Source organism: Monodon monoceros, unplaced genomic scaffold, assembly GCF_005190385.1.
Source record: "Monodon monoceros isolate NGI ecotype Baffin Bay Population unplaced genomic scaffold, NGI_Narwhal_1 Super_Scaffold_14, whole genome shotgun sequence".
In the NCBI taxonomy this organism is placed as follows: Eukaryota; Metazoa; Chordata; class Mammalia; order Artiodactyla; family Monodontidae; genus Monodon; species Monodon monoceros.
In genome coordinates this window covers 17,023,612-17,046,530 of record NW_021703770.1, presented here as the reverse complement: position 1 = coordinate 17,046,530, position 22,919 = coordinate 17,023,612, and the positions used below count along the sequence as shown (strand labels likewise).

Sequence of the window (22,919 nt, the reverse complement as noted above, 5' to 3'; positions counted from 1 at the left end):
TCAGGAATCTGCAGAAATATTAACACCTCTTTAAATACTTTTAAAGCCACAGCAAAGTGTTTATTTTTATCTAGTCTCCCAAAGCCAGCGGGATGTATCCAGGGCAAGACTCCTACTCGTTGATTCAAGAAATATTTATTGAGAACTTGCGATACTGGGGATAAAGAGGGGAACAAAATTAAACCAAATTCTGCAGTCCCCTGAGATTATAGTATATTCGAAGAGAAAGACAAGAGACCCATAAACGTGCAATAAAAAAAAAAAAAAAAAAAAGAATCCGGGAAGGGAGTTAGGTAGTATTGAGGTGGAAGGATTATTTTACATAAGGTGATCATGGAAAGCTTCACTGAGAAGGGGACACATGTTCAGAAACCTGAATCTTGGATGACTCCAAGGTTTTTGGCCTGAGCAATGGGAGGCATGGAGTTTTCATTTGTTCAGAGAAAGAGACTGAGAGAGAAGACTGGGAGAGGTGGCAGGAGTCAGTGGTCCGGGTTTGGACATGTTAAGGTGGAAATGCCTAATAGATACTCATGTGGAGATGGCAGAGGGGAAACGATTTCACGTTGGGAAACTGTGGATCGGAGGAGTAGAGTGACTTTGCCAGGATCCGATGACAGTTGAATGCAACAGCTAAGATCTAATTTCAGGTGTCCTGGTTTTTGATCCATTCGTTTTTTTAATTTGTATCAGCCTATAATAATAGCTTTGACTAGAAAAGAAAGGCACAGAGGATTTACCTAAACCTCATGTATTTCTAAGAATGTGTAATTGTTTGCTGCTATTCATGCTCTACAAGGAAAACTTTTTTTCTTTGTTGATGTGTTAATGTTTTTTGTTATCAGTTATTATCTGGGTGAAATTTTTCATATGTAAGTAGTTCAGAAGTCAGAGGTGCTGTGTTTTGGGAGTCTTTTTTACATGTATGTTATTTAAAATTGCGTTTACTGCAAAGTGCCCTTTACTGCACTGAACTCCAGAAAAATTTTATTTTTCGTTTACTGCAAAGTGCCCTTAAGTCCACCCAGAAACCTGAGAATCTCCAGTGTTGGCTCTAACAGTGCTCGGTTAGCCTGGGACCCAACTTCAAGAAAGATCAGTGGTTATCGGATTGTATATAACAACGCCGATGGGACTGAAATCAATGAGGTAAGCTGTGGAACAGGATGTGCGTTTTTCCGGTGGTTTGGTCTTAGTTTTTTATGGCTATGTGACCGATCATCCCAAAACACAGTGGCTCAAAGCAGTACTAATTATTTATTTTCTCTTGCTGTTTCTGTGGGTCAGGAATTGGAGTTGGGTGTGTAGTTCTGGCTTGGGAATCACTCTTGAGACTGTAGCCTGGTAGTGGCTGGAGCTGATGTCATCACAGCAACTTCCATGTTCATGTCTGGTACCTGATCTGGAAAGACTGGACCAGCTGGGAGTTGGAGCGGCTCTCTATATCTCTAAGTAGATTCTTCACGTGATCCCTTCAGCATGACAGCTTTAGGGGAGCTGGACTTTTTACCTGCTGGCTCAGGAGTCCCCAGACATGTATCCAGCGAGACAGAGAGAGTGCTGGGTGAAAGCTGTATCACCTTTTGTTACCTAGCATCAAAAGTCAGAAATATCACCTCCACCACACTCCATAGGTAGGAGATGCCACAAGTCCCTGCATGGATTCAAGATGGGGAGAACAGTGCCAACCTATGGTGGGAGGCAAGTGGGATGGGAGATAGATATTGACACAGCCATCTTTGGAAAATACAGTCTGCCCCAGCGAATAGGGATAAGGAAGTATGTATCTTCACACAAGTAGTAAACTAGAAATATCAGTGTTTTTCAGGTTATCCCTCTGCTTTTTAGTAAACCGGCATTTGAAAGACCCTAGTTCAATGAGCTTACATTGAAAACTGAATCATTCAGGTTTTGTGTAGGAAGATACTTTCAAATAAGAACTTATTGAAACCCATGAAGATACAGTATTTTGCACTCAGTGACGAGTACTCTTCAGAAATTCTCTCCTTGGAAATATATTTTCGCAGGCTAGATAGCAAAGTTATTTTTATTTTTTTTCCCTTATCTTGGTCCAAGAAGCTAAGACAGCAAGGGAAATAGGTTGGATTACATGATTTCTATTTTCTGACCAAATAAAGCAAATATTTTCATATGCAGAGACAAACTTTTTCCTACAAGTAAATCCAAGCAATATTTTGCGGAATGTGCCATCATACGGGACACTAGGCAATGAATGGACCATAACTGCACATTTGCTAACAGCACAGAAATACTGTTCAACATCTTTCATTAAATCTTCAAAAATCCTGAGGGCAAATAATTCTGACAAAGCTGGAATCTTTAGACTAGCTGCTTTGCTTTTGAAGATGAGATCCTGGAGTAGAAAAAGAAGGAAGTCTAAAGCACCGAGCTATCGGTGTCTCTTTGTTATCACCGAGAAATAAACTACTTTCCCAAGGGTTGCAAATTCAGCCGTGTAGGAAGGTTATGCAGATAATGTAAATGAGTGCAGAAATTGTCACACCTGCAAAGAAATACAGTCTCACCTGTTTTTCTTGAAATATGAAGCTACCTTAGGTTATATTTCATATTTCCATTTTGGGGACATGCATGTAGAAGAAATTCTCTACTGAAAGACAACAGTAAATGACAACGGACAATGGGTTACAGTGACACGGATGCTGGGTGTGGTGGGGACTACCCTGCTGGGGAATTTGTACGTGTTCATCCAAGAAGCAGCCGTTGTCAGCTCCTGAAGACGGTTGCTGCACAGAAATCTAGCCGGGAGCTGCCAGGTCTTGTTCCCCTTGACTATGTGACCAAGGATTTTTATTTCTATGTGAAACTTGCCAATTTTAAAATGTTCACTCATTGAACAATTAAAATAACAGGGCTTCCCTGGTGGCGCAGTGGTTGAGAGTCCGCCTGCCGATACAGGGGACACAGGTTTGTGCCCCGGTCCTGGAAGATCCCACATGTAGCGGAGCGCCTGGGCCCATGAGCCATGGTCGCTGAGCCTGCGCGTCCGGAGTCTGTGCTCCGCAATGGGAGAGGCCATAGCAGTGAGAGGCCTGCGTACCGCAAAAAACAAAAACAAAAACAAAACATAACAACCGTATTCACTAGCATATTTTTTCACTGCTAAATATTCTTATTTGGTGATAATTTTTCATGAAACAAAAATAAATTGTCATATATATGTAAATATGAGTTATATAAATATATTTATATATTTTTATTGAGGTGTAATTGACATATAACATAATATTAGTTTCAGGTATACAACATGATGATTTAATATTTGTATTCATTGTGAAATGATCATAATAGGTCTAGTTAACATCCAGTTAAAAAAATATATAGCTTTTCTGGCCTCTCATGGCATTTTACGTTATTTGCCTTTATAAATAATGACCCCAGACTAATAATATATTTGTTAAGAAATACATGTGCTTTTTTGCAGTGTTTTTCAATCTTGGGAGTGCCTTTGGCACTTGCTATTTCTAATTTGTATTGTGCTGGGAAATTAGAAAGCTATGTTTGATAAAACTGAATTTAAAATATGAGTAAATAGACCACGAATAAAAATCTGAGAACATTTTATTTGAGTAAAATGCATAAACAATGTGTAGATTTTGTAACATTTCCATTTTGACTGGTGTGTGTGTTTTTAATTCTTAATTTTTAACCATGCAATTGAGACTAAAGGTTGCTGGATAAGTGTCTTATATATGTCAAATATTACTTTACCTAGTTTTGGAATATATGATTTTAAGGGTGAATATTCCTACCATATTTTGCTTTACTTCTATTAATTTAAGCTTTTATTTAAAGATAATGCTACAATTGGATTTTTAGGAAATTCCCAAAATATTCTGGAATGAATTTCAAAATATCCCAACTAAAATCTACTTACTACATAACATGTAATTGATTGTAAAAGCTTGTTTTCAACTCAATTCCTATTTCTCTGCTTCACTTCCTCCCATCTTCCCTCCTTCACTTCCTCTTCCTCCTCTGTGTCTTTTCTGCATGACCCCTGTCCCTAACTTTTGGAGACCAAAAAAAAAAATAAAACAGAGCACTTAAACAAATGCTGCTGCTACTGATGGTGGTGATGGTGATGAGATGATGACGATGGTGATGGTGATGATGATGGCAGCTAACACACATTGAGTGCTAATCCTGAGACAGCCTCTGAGGTTTTTACAGAGAGCACCTTGTGCAAATGTTATAGAAAAAAATGTTGCCAAAGCCTGACCTGTCAAACTGCAGAAAGAAGTCATCTCAGATAGCATGTACTGTGAAAAGATTTGGGGAAATGTGCAAACATGATGGAGAACTAAAGTGCTGCCATTTGAGCTTTAGAAATGAAAGGCCACAGTTTCTAGACTCTGAGAGACAAGTCCAGTCCCCTACAGTAGTGACTCAACAACAGAGCCCAGAGCAGAGCCCGAGTCCCTCATTCCTCATCAAGGATTCTCTTCATCCATCCTAGAATAGGCTGAAGTGAAGTTTTTGCTAGATAGTCCGAAAAATTTTTCTCAAAAATTGTTGCGTAACAATGAATCATAGTCATTTGTTACCATTTTCCCAAATTCTTCTCTTACATCTTAAAAGTACTACCAATAAAATGAGTTCCAGAACTTAATCTAAAACATAATATGATAACAAGTAAAAATAAATGATACCTAGAAGTTTTCATTTGATGAAATAAAATGATCAATAATTAATGCATAAAATATGGTCTGTTCAGCATCAAATAAAATGTTTTTAATAAACTAGATCTTTTCAACAGAGATATATATATCTGTTGAAAAAAATATATAAATATATATATTCAATATATAATGTTCAAAATGCATATGCTTTCACATATTTATATGTGTGTGTATATATATATGTATATATATATATATATATATATATATATATATACACATATATAAGTATACCAAGGCCTAACTGTTCATTCCAGTTAATAGTTTTATGTCTCCAGGAAAGTTGGTTAAGGTCTTTGAGCCTCAGGTTCCTCATTTGTAAAACAGTCATTATAAATACCTAGTGTTTGACGGGGGATAAGGAGGCTAAATAAAACAATGAATGTAAGGTCCTTGGCACATTATAAGTGCTCAGTAAATCTTAGCCATTACGATTCAAAACAACAGAAAGCAACAGGAAATATAGTTTAGAAGAACATCTTGAACTCATATTTTAAGTATTTGTCTTCTCTGTGAGTTTAAATAATGGAGCCATACTGTCAATAGTATTTACAAACAGAGAATTTAGAGTGTGAAACACTTGTGTTTAAGTTTTAGGAACTAGCTAGCTTTCTCTTGGGCAAGTTCCTTAACTTTTCGGAGTCTCATTTTTCCCATCTTCCACTTAGGGGTAATAACGAGCTACCTTACAATGTTGTGGTAAGGATGTAAGTACAACTAATGCATGTAAAGCATGAGATAATACCCAGACCAGAGTAAACATTAAATGCTAAGAATTACCCATAATATTATCAGGCCTAGATTCAGAAGAAGATAATACATATTTTCAATTAACTATTGCTATGTAACCAACACCCTGGCTTAAAATAACACCCATGATTATGTAACTTGGGCAGGCTCAGCAGGGTCAGCTTGTCTCTGCTCTATGTGGTTTCAGCTAAGGTGACTCTTACATTCATCTGGGAACTTGACTGGGCTGGAACTTCCAAGATGACTTCAATCCATGTCGGGGGTGGCTGAAAAGGCTGGGGTTGGCTGGTCCTCTCTAGCAGAGTGGCTCAGAGTTCCAGAAACGTGAAAAGGGAAACTCCTTCCCCCAGGGCTGGCAATCTTTTTTTTTGACCTGAGGTCAATTCCTTCAAGATGTCTATGGTTTCTGGATTAACGCTTTGCTCAGATGAGCCCCCTCCCTTTTTTTTAAAATCTCTTGTAAAATGGATCTTTGGTGCTTCCATCTCAGTTTTCATTTATGTATTCTATTCACTCAAAAATATATATATAATTCAACATACAGTAGCAAAGAAGCTAAACAAGGTCCTGACCTCAAGGGGCTTACACTCTGCAGGAAGTCATAAACATCTTCTACTAGGGAATAAAATAATTTCAGGCTGGGATGGGTGCTAGGGGGAAAACAAACAAAGGCAATGTTAGAGAATCACCCTACTGAGATACGTAGAAAAATGAACACCCCCATGAGAAGGTGAAATATAAGTACAGTCCTGACAGATGGTGAAGCCCTAATTTTGAAAAGAGCCAAGGAAATAGGGTCTCAGACAGAATGAATTGCATGTGCAAAGTCCCTGAGGTGGGAAAGACATGGAAAGAAAGTTGGTGTGTCTGACCAGGGATTTCTCTTTTTATGTGAAACTTACCGATTAAAAAATGTTGACTCTGGGAGGGAGATGCAAGAGGGAGGAGATATGGGAATATATGTATATGTATAGCTGATTCACTTTGTTATAAAGCAGAAACTAACACACCATTGTAAAGCAATTATGCTCCAATAAAAATGTTAAAAAAAAAAATGTTGACTCATTGAAGAACCAAACAAACAGCAACTGTGCTCACCTTCTCCTGCATGGTTGCTCATCTATTTAACTCCTACAGAAGTTATTGTGCATGTCTGGCTACTCCTAGCAAATCCGGCTATAAACATTACATTTATTTGTATTAGCGTTGCAAATTTTGTGTACTTCACTTTCTATATCTTTAATGAATGGAAATAATATTGGTTGCAAGTATGTCATGAGAATTAACTGACAGGTATTCTATTTACCTGTTGTAAGACAGGTATTCTTACAACTTAAGGTTGTAAGATTAGAAGTGTGAGTATCTAAATGGTTTTATAATTTAGTATCTCTTTTGCAGTACTTACAGCTCTGCTGCCAGCCAAGTGAACTGCAGACAATAAAATGGCTTCTGTTTCCTATATTTATTTATTTATATTTTTAACATCTTTATTGGAGTATAATTGCTTTACAATGGTGTGTTAGTTTCTGCTTTATAACAAAGTGAATCAGCTATACATATACATATGTTCCCATATCTCTTCCCTCTTGCGTCTCCCTCCCTCCCACCCTCCCTATCCCACCCCTCCAGGCGGTCACCACAAAGCACTGAGCTGATCTCCCTGTGCTATGGGGCTGCTTCCCACTAGCTGTCTACCTTACGTTTGGTAGTGTATATATGTCCATGCCTCTCTCGCGCTTTGTCACAGCTTACCCTTCCCGCTCCCCATATCCTCAAGTCCATTCTCTAGTAGGTCTATGTCTTTATTCCTGTCTTACCCCTAGGTTCTTCATGACATTTTTTTTTCTTAAATTCCATATATGTGTGTTAGCATACGGTATTTGTCTTTCTCTTTCTGACTTACTTCACTCTGTATGACAGACTCTAGGTCTATCCACCTCATTACAAATAGCTCAATTTCGTTTCTTTTTATGGCTGAGTAATATTCCATTGTATATATGTGCCACATCTTCTTTATCCATTCATCCGATGATGGACACTTAGGTTGTTTCCATCTCCGGGCTATTGTAAATAGAGCTGCAATGAACATTTTGGTACATGACTCTTTTTGAATTACGGTTTTCTCAGGGTATATGCCCAGTAGTGGGATTGCTGGGTCATATGGTAGTTCTATTTGTAGTTTTTTAAGGAACCTCCATACTGTTCTCCATAGTGAATGTATGAATTTACATTCCCACCAACAGTGCAAGAGGGTTCCCTTTTCTCCAAACCCTCTCCAGCATTTATTGTTTCTAGATTTTTTGATGATGGCCATTCTGACTGGTGTGAGATGATATCTCATTGTAGTTTTGATTTGCCTTTCTCTAATGATTAATGATGTTGAGCATTCTTTCATGTGTTTGTTGTCAATCTGTATATCTTCTTTGGAGAAATGTCTATTTAGGTCTTCTGCCCATTTTTGGATTGGGTTTTTTGTTATTTTGTTATTGAGCTGCATGAGCTGCTTATAAATTTTGGAGATTAATCCTTTGTCAGTTGCTTCATCTGCAAATATTTTCTCCCATTCTGAGGGTTGTCTTTTGGTCTTGTTTATGGTTTCCTTTGCTGTGCAAAAGCTTTTAAGTTTCATTAGGTCCCATTTGTTTATTTTTGTTTTTATTTCCATTTCTCTAGGAGGTGGGTCAAAAAGGATCTTGCTGTGATTTATGTCATAGAATGTTGTGCCTATGGTATAGCTATTATGACTTCTTTCTTTTGCAGGTTGAAGTTGATCCTATTACTACGTTCCCTCTGAAGGGCTTGACACCCGTCACCGAGTATACTGTTGCCATTTTCTCCATCTATGATGAAGGACAGTCGGAGCCTCTGACTGGAATTTTTACCACAGGTAAGCCTTATTATGGTTTGAAAAGTTTCCAAGAGTAACTGTATGGAAACCAGAAGCTGGAGCAGCTTCTTCAATTGTGATTTTGAAGAGATTGCATTTTAATATTTGTTTACTTCATAGTATTATTACCCAATGAACAATTAGGTGAGTAGAATGCCTACTGGCTAATTATGTTCTTTCAAAGCAAGGGAAAGAGGGACAGGACCATCTTAAGTTCAAAGGTCTCAGTTAAATAAAAGTGTGCATTGTTTCTTCCTGATCTCACACTGTTTCTTTTGTTCTATCGACATAAAATTTTCACATTTCTTCCACTGATATATGTGTATATTAAGTTGAACTTCCAAAATTAGAGCTCTCCAACAGTTTTTGACCTACAAAAAATGATGGTTTCATACCATTTAACCTAATACATCAATCTATAGCCAATAATTATTTTCATGAAGCTTGCAATATTAATACAACAATATGGGATATTTTAAATACTAAAATAAAAAATAAAGCATGAATGCATTATTTTTCTTTTCTATATATACCTTGTAGTCAATAAATATAACTTCTTTTTGCCTCCTGGTGGAAAAATTCTATTGTTTGCTTTCTGGACCTATCATGAATTGCACTTGGAAACAAATTTAGTGCTGTATTGAGATGAGAAGGTAATTTGGAGAGAGATGAGAAATAAGCTGGACTGAGAAATAATCTTCACAGAAAAAAGTTCAGTAATTTTGCAAAATCTCGCAAGGGCTAACTGTAGTTGGAATTCTCATGGTATCCTGTCAAAGAGTTTTAAAATCTCTGATTTCATATAATAAAAATCAATGATTGACAATTCATTTTCGGTGTAATTAGATGCTATGGTCTCTGTTGTACATCCCAGAAGTGTTTAAGCAGTGAAATAATGGATGTCTGATAAATTATACTTCACTTCTGATGGCAGCCACATATACAAGATTAAAAGGATGAACGTTCTTCTCTAGGATTTAACTTATTACTAGAGGGTGATTTAGGCACCAACGTGAATAAAGCTAAAAGTGACATTTCTCAGGCCTCTAGGGCATCATTTTGTTAATTTCTTCAAAATACTTGGAAAATAGTATCTTTGTAAAGTAATGAATATAGCAGTCTTATTTTTTTTATAGTTAATGAAAAGGGCCAAATAGAGAATCTAAGAGTCCTGGAAATTCCAGGAAAACTGTAAAAATTTGCTGTGTCCCTGGTCTTCCTAACTTATTCTGTGGGTAAATGCTGGAAACAGAAACATAAGCCCACACTGGACTAATTGGCGCTGCTTTCCCTGCTTCCATGTGCTTTCCTAAAACAAGAGATTCACCAGAGAGTCTTCTCTACCTGTGGCCCTGGGGAGCTGCTTGAGTTATGGTTTTCTTCCCTTCTCAGTTCCCTAACAAAATCTCCCTCCTTGGCTTACAGAGGAAGTTCCCGCCCAGCAATACTTGGAAATTGATGAGGTGACAACAGAGAGTTTTAGAGTGACCTGGCATCCCCTCTCAGTTGATGAAGGGCAACACAAGTTGATGTGGATTCCAGTCTACGGTGGGAAGACTGAAGAAGTGAGTTGTCTGAGGCTGAAAATTAATCCAGGGCGTTTTATCTGGAAGTGAATGCCCACTGCTGCATTTGAGTTGGTCTTTGTTTTAAGACAGATTGAGAATCCCAAAAGTAATTAATACTTTCCATGACCTGGAGTTTTACAAATGTCAAATCATATGACTTTTGTAAAATTAAAATGCATTTTTGCTAGGGCTTTAGTTATATATGTTATGGATTTCCAGATTCTTTGATAGTCATAAATGAAATTTTTAAAAACTTCAAAAAAGGCCCCTTTTGCAATATTAATCGTTTATTTGCTGAGGGATTTGAAAAGAAAGAAGTCTCTGGTTTGACTTTAAAATTGAATTCAGTGGCCCTGAAGTTGTTTATGCTTAGTCACTTATTGCTTACGCTCGGGATAACATCTTTCCATTTTATTATTTTTTCTTAACTTTTTCCTATGTTATTCAAGTAAACCCAGTTACTAAGCACCAAATACTTTTCAGGTTGTCCTAAAAGAAGACCAAGACTCATATGTTATTGAAGGCCTGGAACCTGGCACTGAATATGAAGTTTCCCTGTTGGCTGTACTGGATGGTGGAAGTGAGACTGAGGTGGTGACTGCCGTTGGGACCACACGTAAGTCTTGGTCAGGCCAAGATGGACTTCACAAGCTCCGACCATTTATTCTGACATACTCTTCACGCCACCAGGTTCCCTGCACATCAGCCTCATTCCTGGCTACAGAGGCTTTGTCCCTAGAACTCTTCATACATCTTTACCTTTAATGAAAGCAATATGTGGAGCATCTCATTAGACTCCTAGTCTATCATCACCTAAAGGCAGGGACCATATCTGTCTTGTTCACCATTATGTCCCCAACACTTAGCACAGTTCTTGGCATATTTTAACTGTGCAATGAATATTTGTTGAATGGAGGAATGGATGGATGGATGGATGGGTGGATAAATGGATGGATAAATGGATGGATAAATGGATGGATGGATGGATAGATGAAATAAGTTATAAATGAGCAAACAAATTAGGGCAAAAATGTCCAAGAGTTTCTGGAATTTCCCAAGTTGATCTTGGTTCCAAGAATCCACAAAATTCACTTGCTGATTCATTTGTCCCTTCATTTTTTAAGTATGAGGTATTAACCACATATTAAATTGTCTTTGATTGGGTTCCCTGGAGCCAGATTCTGAAGTAGAAAATTGCATCCAGAAGGTTTATTGAAGAGTGTAGTTGGGAGATACATCTGTAAGGAAATAGGACTTAGGGAGAAGCTAAAACAGAGCCCTCAGCTAATTCTATTAGAAATTCTGGACCTGGTATGACCCTTCTGAGTGGTCCCAAGTTGAGTCAAAGGGGCTGGGCCTTTCTATCCCTGCATCCCCAGTGATTGGAGGCAGGCCATCCGCTGACAGAGTCTGCAACCCCAGGCAAGGCAGTTACCAGAGCTCTGAGCCATTGGCAGCTATACTCCAGAAGCTGCTGGATGAGTATGTTGATGAAGAGGGCATCTAGGCGGATCACCACACAGCAGCTCCATCCACTGGTTGCCCAGGGTGGATACAAGAAATAGCAGATGCACTTCTTATTGTCTTCCTTGCTGGTCCTATTTGGCAGCCCCTTTACAACTTGATCTATAGCACTGTTTAATTTCCTTTCCTCTCCATGGTTATGCCCCATTTCAAAGTAACTGGGAGGTTTCACAATTTTATAGATGTAATTCAAGTGTTTATATGAAGGCTGGTATCTGTGATTAGAAACTAACTTCTTTGGGTTTGTTTCCTTATCTGTGGAATAGATACAATGTCTGCCTTACAACTCACTTCTCTCTTGCAACCGTGGTCAAGGTTGTTGTGAGAAACAAGTGACATAGGTGAACTTTTCTTTGAAAACTATAAAGTGATATACACAAATGTATAGAGTTATCATCATTACAGAATTTTAAAGTGAGGAATATTTTTTTAGTTGACAGTGTTTGGACAGAACCGCCTACGACCGAAGCACCTACCAGGCCTGTGACATCAGGTAAGGACAAATAGAAGCCTGTTTACCCATAAGAAAAGTTTGATTTAAACCGAAGTTATATTATCCCAGTTTTATTTGATTTATATGATTGATTAGGAACAGGGCATACCAGTTCAAATTTCACTCCCCTCAGAGCTCTCAACCTCTTCTTATCCCTAAATGCTAATTGGTCTTCTCGTCTACTAATCAATATCACTGTGGTACTCTCTATTTTTCCCATCTTTGTTTTGAATTCCCATCTAATCTTTTAGAGGACGTTAGTATCCAGCCCCAGGAGTCTCTGCCCTACTCTTGGTCTCAGTGCCTTCTCCTATTGCTTTCTGTTGAGAATTATTCATATCATAGTTTCCATGCATTTCTGTGGGTAACTGAGCCGTGGCTGGTGTATTGGTGTTCCTACATCAGCTATTTTCTCTCTCAGCTTAACTCTCCCCTCCATTATAATATACCTCCCAACTAGTTGTCACAGTCAACTAGATTAAACAAGTTTGTTGATATTTATTTCTTGACCTAAAACCTTTCAGTGAATCTCCAATACCATTCATTTATTCATTCGTTCACTGATTCATTCATTCTTCAGTTAACCTTTACTGAGCCCTTCTTTATGACCCCACATCTCTTAATCATAACATACAAGATGCTTCGTGACTGGGTTCTGCTTCCCTTCCTGGCCTCAACCATATGTTTCATGCTTTTCCCATATCCTCCTGCCATCTAGAACTCCTAACCCTGAAGGTGAGATGTTGCATTCTGTACCTACAGCCTAGTAGGTAAAGCTTTGCCTGATAAATGTCACTCTCCTGTCTCCTCTGTGACACTTTCACTATTTTTGTCGACTGTAGATCATTGTATGTCTTAAAGGCCTAACCAGTCTGACATACAGGAAAAGCTCAATGAATGTTTGCTGAATGAATGAATAAATGAATGAAGAGAAGAAAGAGTCCATGGAGATGGACAGAATGAAAGGAAGTTGGCACAAGAGGGAGAAGAAACAATGGGACAAATGAGAGAGCAGTCACTTTGGGAGATGAAAAGGAACGTGTCAGAGAAAACGAGTGAAGGAGTGTGGACAGATCTCAGAGAAAGGATGAAATCCGTGTGGCCTGAGTGGATAGAGGCAGCCCTGGTGGGAGATTTGTGCTTTGAGTGACAAGTGTTAAAACAGAAATGGGGGAGCAGGTGATGGGATGTGTGTTGGATGCTAGATTGCACGCCGAGGTTGACCACATTTGGTCCCTCACGCCCACTTCTCCAGCTCAGCCCTGATGTGAAGTTCTCACAGTCGTGCTCCTCTTTGGGCTCCCTTTCTGGTTTCCTAGTCTAAGTGCTGCTCCCCAGTTCCCCTTCCTAGTGTATATACAGAGCTGGTGGTTTGAGGGATCCATGATCTCACCTTGAGATCTCTTAAGCCCATTTTTGTTTGCTACCAGTAGGCATCATGGCTCTCTATTAACTAAAGCTGAGTTGTTCTCGCTTCACCTGGGCCTACATGGTAGAGATACATTAAATGATACTTGTTGTCATGTCCACAAATCATCTCTGTAGCTCATTTTGAAATATGACGGATGAAAAGTTCCTTAAATACTTGGCTGTGTTTGTTCCAGTTTTCCGCACAGGAGTCAGAAACCTGGTCGTAGATGATGAAACCACTTCTAGCCTGCGGGTAAAATGGGACATTTCAGACAGCAGTGTGCAGCAGTTCAGGGTGACCTACCTGACTGCTCAAGGGGACCCTGCCGAAGAAGTGGTAGGAACGGTCTGTATGAATACAGCTGACTAGCAACTCCACAAGTTTCCTGACTAACCAGGCTAACGAGACTATTTCCTGAGATTAACGCAAGCTTTACTGCCCGTTTCTTCATTTCTCTGGAAACTCATGTTTTTGCCTGATCCAAACTTAACAACTGGCCTCCTGATGACTTTCTGTCTCCGAAACGTGCTCCGCATACAACCTGCTTTAAATTGATAAAGCATCTGAACCTTCTTTACCGCTTTGCTTCTGTTGCCTTGACAACTTGTTAGAGCACAAAAATTGGGTCATAAATAGTCCATTATACACTTGTCTGTGTGTGTGGGTATACGTGTGTGTGTGTGTGAGTGTGTATACTTTTGATATGTAAATTTGTAATATATAAACTTCTTTTATTTATTTATTTATTTTGGTTGTGTTGCATCTTCGTTGCTGCACACGGGCTTTCTCTAGTTGCGGTGAGCAGGGGCTACTCTTTGTTGCAGTGCACAGGGCTTCTCATTGCAGTGACTTCTCTTGTTGTGGCTCATGGGCTCTAGGCATATGGGCTCAGTAGTTGTGGCACTTGGGCTTAGCTTTTCTGTGGCATGTGGGGTCTTCCCGGACCAGGGATTGCACCCGTTTCCCCTGCATTGGCAGGCGGATTCTTAACCACTGCAGCACCAGGGAAGTCCAATATATAAAATTCTATATATATATATACACATATATAACTTTTTTGCCCTTGGGAATCTGATTAAAAGTTTTTAAATGAAGCATAACTCAAAGGTCTTCTTTATGCAGTTGAAGTGTTCCTAATGAAATGCCATCCATTAACAAATAGTTGTATTTTTCACTGACATTCACTCTCTTTGAGCAGATTTATAGTCATTTCTAATGTATTCTTAATCATAAGTGTCTCCCTGTGGGATTTAGATTTTTATGTGTTGAGTTTTCTTTAAGTTGTTTCATCTATATTTGTTTTTCTCTATTGAAAACCTGGGTAGACTCTTTTTTATTAAGAAATAAAGTGTTTTTATTTTTTAAAATTAAAAAAATTCATACAGTTTTTAAACGTTAGTTTCCATTTACAGCTATTACAAAATATTGGCTATATTCCCCATTTTGTATAATATATCCTTGAGCCTATCTTACACCCAATAGTTTGTGCCTCTAACTCCCCACCTCCCCACCTCTCCCCACTGGTAACTACCAGTTTGTTCTCTATATCTGTGAGTCTGCTTCTTTTTTGTTTTATTCACTAGTTTGTTGTAATTTTTAGATTCTACATATAAGTGATATTATACAGTATTTGTCTTTCTTTGCCTGACTTATTTCACTTAGCATAATGCCCTCCAAGTCCATCCAAGCTGTCACAAATGGCAAGATTTCATTCTTTTTTATGGCTGAGTAATATTCCATTCTGTATATGTACCACATTTTATTTATCCATTCATTTGTTGATGGATGCTTAGGTTGTTTCCATATCTTGGCAATTGTAGGTAGTGCTGCTGTCAACATTGTGGTGCATGTATCTTTTTGAATTAGTGTTTTTGGAAAACTTGGGTACAGTCTTAATTGTGGCCTTCCCATGTTTTCTTTATTTACACCATACCATTCCTTTTACTCTAGAACCTGAAAATTGTTTCCTAGGCACACTTCCCATCAGACCCAATAACTCTGGTTTGTATCCAGGAGAAATTTTTCCTTTTAGTTATGAAATATGCTTTATTTAGCTTCATTAGTTGCATTTCTTTCCCTCTGCTGCATTATATTTGTGACACTCTAGGAAAGAAATCTCCACATACATTATTGTTCAAGAATAGCATTATTGTGCTCGCTTCGGCAGCACATATACTAAAATTGAAACGATACAGAGAAGATCAGCATGGCCCCTGCGCAAGGATGACACGCAAATTCGTGAAGCGTTCCATATTTAAAAAAAAAAAAAGAAAAAAGAATAGCATTATTATCCTTTCTTCATTTTCCTTAATTATAAAGCCTTTGGTGGCAAATTATTTGTATCTGTATGATATCAATACATAAACAATGGTTTGAGCTCAAGAGTCTCTCAGGAAAGTACTTAATTTCAAGCTGATGGATGAATCATTGTAGAACACAACGATAACACAATGGACAGTAACCACGTCCACTGTGAATAAGCAGAAGGTCCATGAAATCGGTCTGGGAGTACTTTTGGAAAATTAATGGACACTTGAACAAAATAGGTTGAATTATAAATTCACTCGGATCATAGATTTCAAATAATCCATGATTGGAAAATTCAAAAAAATTAAAATTGTGCTTAACCGTGGTAACTAAAGACCTAATTTGGATGTTTTACTTTCCCTGTTATTGCCCTCATATTTCAACTTAGTCCCTAAAATGAAACCCATAAAAACTTCCCAGAGTGAGAGTTTTGTTTTGGTTTTTGTTTCTACTCTTACCAAGAAACACATTAAGCTTCTTGCTAAATTATTCCCGCTAATTTGGAATGAGTTACAGTTTAATCTTGTGCATGCACTTACAAGCTATGCAAGGTAAAATAATAATAATATTTACTTTGGATTATCTCTAGATAATTTTCCCTTTGCTAGTTTCTTTCATTTCACACTGTTTATTTTGAAACAAACTTGGACACCTAGATGAAGAAGAAAAGATCAAAAGTCTTCAACACACATGTGCCCCAGTTAAACAAACCCTTAATAAAAATGAAAAATATTGATAACTTTGATGGTGATTATTTACTGTGCAGAAATATTTTTGCTACACAGAAGAAAGTACTTTAGAATTCTTTAACTCTCAAGCCCCTATAGTGAATTCCAATGAAATTGGATTTGTTCACTCTTAATTTACAGGCATATTTTCAGGGACTCACCTGAGGAGTAATTGAGAATTTATATCTCAGTGTCTTATGAAATGTTACTACTATGTAAATGTAACGTATTATTATTACTGAAGACAGAAAGTGCATGCATCTAGATTTAGATTATAGAACCAACATAGGTCAGGAACTTGAAGATCTGTATTCACTCCCACACAGCAAATGCATATCTTAAATATTTTCTTTTTTTTGTTTTTTTATTGAAGTATAATTGATTTACAATGTGTTAATTTCTGCTGTACAACAAAGTGATTCAGTTATATATAATATATACATTCTTTTTTTAAATATTCTTATCCATTATGGTTTATCATCCCAGTGCTATACAGTAGGACCTTGTTGTTTATCCATTATGTATATAATAGCTTCACCTGCTAACCCCAATCCCCCACTCAACCCTTCCCCCAACCCCTTCCCCTTGGCAACCACCAGTCTGTTCTCAATGTCTGTGACTCTGTTTCTGTTTTGTAGACAGGTTCAACCAAATGAATATCTTAAAATAATGATGCAGGCAGGGAAAGACAGATGGCTAAACCATATTACAAAAGTGAGAAAAGAAATGTCTGGATAAGAGAAATGCCTCTTACCATCTTTCCAAATTTTCCTTAACTATAAAAGCTGATTAAATTTACCTGAGGAAATGATAAGCTAAAGTATTGAAGTTAGAGAATAGTATAGGTATATTGTAAACCAAAGTCAGGCTTTAATATATATAAAGCAAGGGGAATTAAATTTACTTTTCCAATTGAGGTTAAGTGAAGTATTTCTTTATTTTCTAAGTATAATCAAATCTACCAAATATTCCCAATAAAAAGCTTTTGAACTCTTAGAAAGTAAAACCCCCTGTCAAATATTTCATAAGGATTGACTTTCAACTCTGCTCAGAAATATGGAGACGTAGCAATGACATTGCCCTGAATTTTGTTGTCAGGGGAGGGAGGTCTCACATGTCTTAATCTGTGAAAGGCCAATCAGGATTCCAGGCTTTTCTAGAACCTACATGTAAAAATCTAAAACCATGTCCTGAATTCTGAGTTGCAAGAAATGTTCTAGAGTAGGGAAACTCAGAATGTGGCTCAGTCTCTTACAAGATAAGTTCAGGTATTAAGATTAAGCTTAGAAACGTTTATAGCAATCTGACATTGCTGGAACATCCAAGAATATGACCGTATTTTCTGGCGATTTTGTTTTACTGTATTTTATAAAAATATTGGTCGTCAGGGACTGAGATTAAAACATAACGGCACTAGCCCTACCTAGTCTTTCACCATACAAGGCATGAAAATCACTGTCTAGAAACAGAACTTTCTAAGACAGGAACAAACTGAGATGTGGGGAATCCTATTTCTACTGTGGAAACAGCTTGCTGGATGGGATCCAGGTTGCTCTGAAGAGCTCTGGACAGTAATGGAGCTAGACATGAAGTTGCATTTCTGAAAAAATTAAAAACATGAAGTTCACTGGTTAGATTTGCACCTCATTTACCCATAAGCATCTTTTATAGAATTGTTTTCTCAGCAAAACCACCATCTGCTATGACCTGTAGCATCTGTTTTTAGTGGACACCTATCTTTTTTTTTTAAATTTTATTGGAGTATAGTTGATTTACACTGTTGTGTTAGTTTCAGGTGTACAGCAAAGTGATTCAATTATACATATATATATATTCATTCTTTTTTAGATTCTTTTCCCATATAGGTTATTACAGAATGTTAAGTAGAGTTCCCTGTGCTATACAGTAAGTCCTTGTTGGTTATCTATTTTATATATAGTGGTGTGTGTATGTTAATCTCAAGCTCCTAATTTATCCCTTCCCCGCCGCATGTTTCCCCTTTGGTAACCATAAGTTTGTTTTCGAAATCTGTGAGTGTTTCTATTTTGTAAATAGGTTCATTTATATCATTAAAAAAGTTAGATTCCACATATGAGTTATATCATATAATATTTGTCTTTCTCTGTCTGACTTCACTTAGTCTGATAATCTCTAGGTCCATCTATGTTGCTGCAAATGGCATTATTTCCTTCTTTTTTATGGTTGAGTAATATTCCATTATATATATGTACCGCATCCTCTTTATCCATTCTTCTGTCGATGGACATTTAGGTTGCTTCCATGTCCTTGCTATGGTAAATAGTGCTGCAATGAACATTGGAGTGCATGTATCTTTTTGAATTATGGTTTTATCTGGATATATGCCAAGGAGTGGGATTGCTGGATCATATAGTAGCTCTATTTTTAGTTTTTGAAGAAACCTCTATACTGTTCTCCATAGTGGTTGAACCAATTTACATTCCCAATAACACTTTGGGAGGGTTCCCTTTTCTCCGCACCCTCTCCAGCACTTATTATTAGTAGACTTCTTGATGATGGCCATTCTGACAGGTGTGAGGTGATACCTTATTGTAGTTTTGATTTGCATTTCTCTAATAATCAGTGATGTTGAGCCTCTTTTTATGTGCTATTCAGCCATCTGTATGTCTTTTTTTGGAGAAGTGTATATTTAGATCTTCTAAGTGGGCACCTATCTTTACCTTGCTTTGTGCAAACAAGCAGAGGTCAAGTAGAAGGAACTTTGAATGCCCAAGAGGAGGTTTACATTTTATTCTTGGGAATGAGTATCATTAGGATAAAGAGGTTTGCTAGAGCAGTCAAGTGGAGTAGAGGGCAGTGATTTAAAAAAGGCTCGGGAAGGCTTCCGTGGTGGCGCAGTGGTTGAGAGTCTGCCTGCTGATGCAGGGGACACGGGTTCGTGCCCCAGTCCAGGAAGATCCCACATGCCACGGAGCGGCTGGGCCCGTGAGCCATGGCCGCTGAGCCTGCGCGTCCGGAGCCTGTGCTCCGCAACGGGAGAGGCCACAGCAATGAGAGGCCCGCGTACTGCAAAAAAAAAAAAAAAAGGCTCAGGCCAGATATTCAGGATTTCAATATGGCTTTTTTTTTTTTTTTTAACCCAATAGCTATGTGGGTCTCAGTTTCCCCATCTGTAAAATGAGAGTAATCATACTTCTTACCTCAAAAGGTTGTGGTGAAGAGTAACTGAATTACTACATTAGAATACTTAGAGTAGTACTTGGCAGATAATGGCAGCTAGCTAAATGAGGGCTGTTATTATAAACCACAGCAACTACTACCTGGCAAGCAAAAATGAGCCCTCCGGAATGGTCCCATTGCTTTTCAGTACCCTACAGGCTAAACTTGATTGGTTCCAAGGCCGTGTGCTTCTCAATTTGAGGGATGACCTTATATAAGGAACATCATCATGGGTGGTTTGCTAGGCAGACAGCTCGGAACAAATGCCTAGGCTCTGGGCTCCAGAGGGTTATATTGAAAAGAAATGCCCTAAAGGAAGCTGCATGGATAGGCTAAGACAAGACAGGGCAACCACAGTTCTTTCTTTACAAGTTCTTAATGCCAGGGTTATCTAACTCATTTTAGAATAAAACAGAGCTCCTTTTATAAAATCTCCCTGCCAGGACTACATCAGTACCATCCGGTGTATTTCAATGTCATTTCACATGAGGAGAAAATCATATTACTCTAATATAAATCACTTAATTCAGACTTCCTTTTTCATATTAAAAAAAAAAACAACCTGCTTTTAGAGCTTAGCAATATCTTAGCAACAGCTGCTTCTGAGTTCAACTCGAGGCTTTCGAGGGCTTTTTCCATGATTTATAGGTTCCTTCCCTCATCCAGAAGTAGACAGCATGCCCTTTGCCTGCTGGCATTTTACCCAGCTCTTGAATCCAAAAGCATCTCCAGCTGTCCCAGTCTTGTGACTCCCTTAAATGCGTTTGGGTCAGTTCTTACAACCTAGCATTTTTTCCAACCATGATTAAGTCTTTTAAATGGCCCAGAGATGTGCCAGCATCGAACTGCTGAAGCCTAGGCAGAAAGTTTTGTGGTTTTAGTATTGAGAACATGTGGCTTTTCTGGTCCACATATTCTTTTAGAGATGCCAGGATTCGCACTGCTGAGCCACATGGAACATTGCACTGATGCTCGAGCGGTGTCCACGCCATCGCTGCATTTTATTTTATGCAGCCTTTAGAGTCAGAGGAATGGTGATTTCAGATTGAGGAAGACATCTCCTTTCAGAAATAAAAAAGCTGCGACATTGTTTAGTGTCATTGGTAAATATCTTTCAACTCGGAAATCTTGGATTTAATGTGTGGTAATGTTGTTCTTGGCTAGCATCCACCCTTTTCTAAAATACTGGGATTAGATGATCTCTGAAAGGGAAAGAATGGAAGGCTGAATTTTCAAAAGGATTTCAAGTAGAATCCAATGTGATATGCGGGCTAGATTATAGAATGAACACTCCTAAGCCATAAACACCTGCTTTCCAAAAGGAAGATTATTCTCTCTTCTGGCTGCTTTACAAATACTGAACAGATGTTGAGAGAAGACTACCCCTTAGGGCTTAAGAGCTTCAAATTTAAGCCTTCCGTATTAGTGATTAGAAACTAAGGGGTGTTCTGAGGGGAATTTCAGAGAGAAATGCTTTTGCATGAATGCCCTTCTTTCTTATCATCACCCCCCAAGCGCATCTCCTTGCTTCTAATTATTTCAGCGTGCCTACAGTCCCACCGCGTTAGTAGAGCAGCAGGGATGAAAGTCTTAACTAAGACCGCGGTCCTTTGCTTTTCTCTTCAGGTTATGGTGCCTGGAAGCCAGAACAATCTCCTTCTGAAGAATCTGCTTTCCGATACTGAATACAAAGTCACAGTGACTCCCATTTACGATGATGGAGAAGGGGTCAGTGTCTCTGCCCCTGGAAAAACCTGTGAGTGAAGCTTTCCCCCTGTGGTCACTAGTTGACTAATTAGGTGAAAATGCTTGTCCTGTGTAATGCAACCCACCCAGGTAGCCGCAGTGCAGCACGGTGAAAAGAGCAAAAATGATTTGGAGAGAGAAAATCCGTTTGAATTCTGTCTTCACACATTCAAGCTACGTGACTTTGAGCAAGTTGTTTCACTGATCTGGGCTTCCGTTTTCTTGTCTCTAAAACCTAAGACTTAAAATACAACTACATCTTGCTCCTCCAGCGTCTAATTCATCCCAAGTCCTGCTGAGTCTCTAAAATACATTCTACGTGCCTATCCACTTTCTCTTCATCTAACTGCTCCATCCCCAATCCAAGCCACACTCTCCCACTGGAATGAGTCTTCCTGCTTCCATTCTTGGATCCTTTATTCTCCTCACAGCAGCCTGAGAAGCTTTTTAAAACATGAATGATCTCATGTCACACCTTCATTTCAAGCCACCCAACAGCTTCCCATTGTACTCGGGATAAAATCTAACGTCCTTCCCAGGCCCTCCAAGGCCCTAGGTGATCTGGACCCTACTCTTTGATCTCCTCTCCTGACAATTCCCTCAGCCATACCTCCTTTCCTGCTCTTCACTGGACATTTTAAGCTTGTTTCTGCCTTAGAACCTATGCACTAGCCATTCCTTCCGTAGGAAATATCCTTTCCCAGATGTTTGCCTTTCTGGCTTTTTCTTGTCATTTTGGTCTCAGCTCAATGTCACCTGCTCAGGCTTTTCTGACCACCCATGCAAAGTAGCTCCCACCCTTTCTGATATCATCCTGGGTTGTTTTTGTTATCGTTTTGTTTTTTGTTTTTGGTCATGTCATAGCCCTATTTGCTATCTGATACTTCCTTGCTTACTCATATATTTGTTCACTGTCTGTCTCCCATTCCTGGAGAGCAGCATCATAAGTGCCCAGGACCTCACCTGTACTGTCATCTCTGCATATACCAAGCTCCTACAGTGCTGTGTGGCACAGAGAAGCAGCGCAGCATGTGTGTTGTAGATGTCTTGGTCATGATGATCAAGTGAGAAGCATGCATGAAAACACATGGTCAAAGCACCACAGAGTCTAAGTTGTCTTCATTACTGTAGTGATGGTACTTGCATGAAGATGACCCCAGAACCTGGTGGCTTAAAACAGCAACCATTTTATTGTATTGCTTGATTTTGTGGGTCAGGATATTAGGCAAGCCTTGCTGGAAAATCCTTCCGTTTCACGTAGTATTGACCACAGTTACCTGGTGGCTGGGTTGGTCTGGAGGGCCCAAAACAACTTTACCCACATGCCTGGCCTCTTGGTGGAGATGCCCAGAGGCTGGGCCCCTTCGTGTCATTTTAGCATGTTTCCATGTGCTCTTTCCAGCAAGATAGTCATGGTTTTTACATGATGACTCAGGACTATAAGAGCAAGAGTTCCAAGAGGTGGAAAGTGGAAACTGTCAGGACAGTTAAGGACTATGCTTGGAACTAGTACAATGTCGTTTCTGCTGTCCTCTGTTGGTCAAGGTGGTCATAGAACCCAATTCAAAGAGAGCATCATACCTTCT

At 38.7% G+C, this 22,919-nt stretch overlaps 1 protein-coding gene and 1 non-coding gene across 7 annotated transcripts in view; both read left to right on the top strand.

The window, feature by feature from the left end:
* The window catches only part of COL14A1 (collagen type XIV alpha 1 chain), a 271,596-nt gene that overhangs the window by 115,741 nt on the left and 132,936 nt on the right, over positions 1-22,919 (top strand). For 5 of the 6 annotated variants that reach the window (XM_029222937.1, XM_029222936.1, XM_029222935.1 and 2 more), the window contains 7 exons: positions 1,010-1,149; positions 8,232-8,358; positions 9,784-9,923; positions 10,410-10,542; positions 11,884-11,943; positions 13,548-13,699; positions 21,214-21,343. In XM_029222937.1, coding sequence (XP_029078770.1) covers positions 1,010-1,149; positions 8,232-8,358; positions 9,784-9,923; positions 10,410-10,542; positions 11,884-11,943; positions 13,548-13,699; positions 21,214-21,343 — 882 coding nt within the window. The remainder of the gene's footprint in view (positions 1-1,009; positions 1,150-8,231; positions 8,359-9,783; positions 9,924-10,409; positions 10,543-11,883; positions 11,944-13,547; positions 13,700-21,213; positions 21,344-22,919) is intronic. The other variant, XM_029222938.1, reaches the window with a different exon arrangement.
* LOC114895705 lies at positions 15,506-15,612 on the top strand. The gene has a single exon (XR_003793607.1). It is a non-coding gene; the product is annotated as a U6 spliceosomal RNA (small nuclear RNA).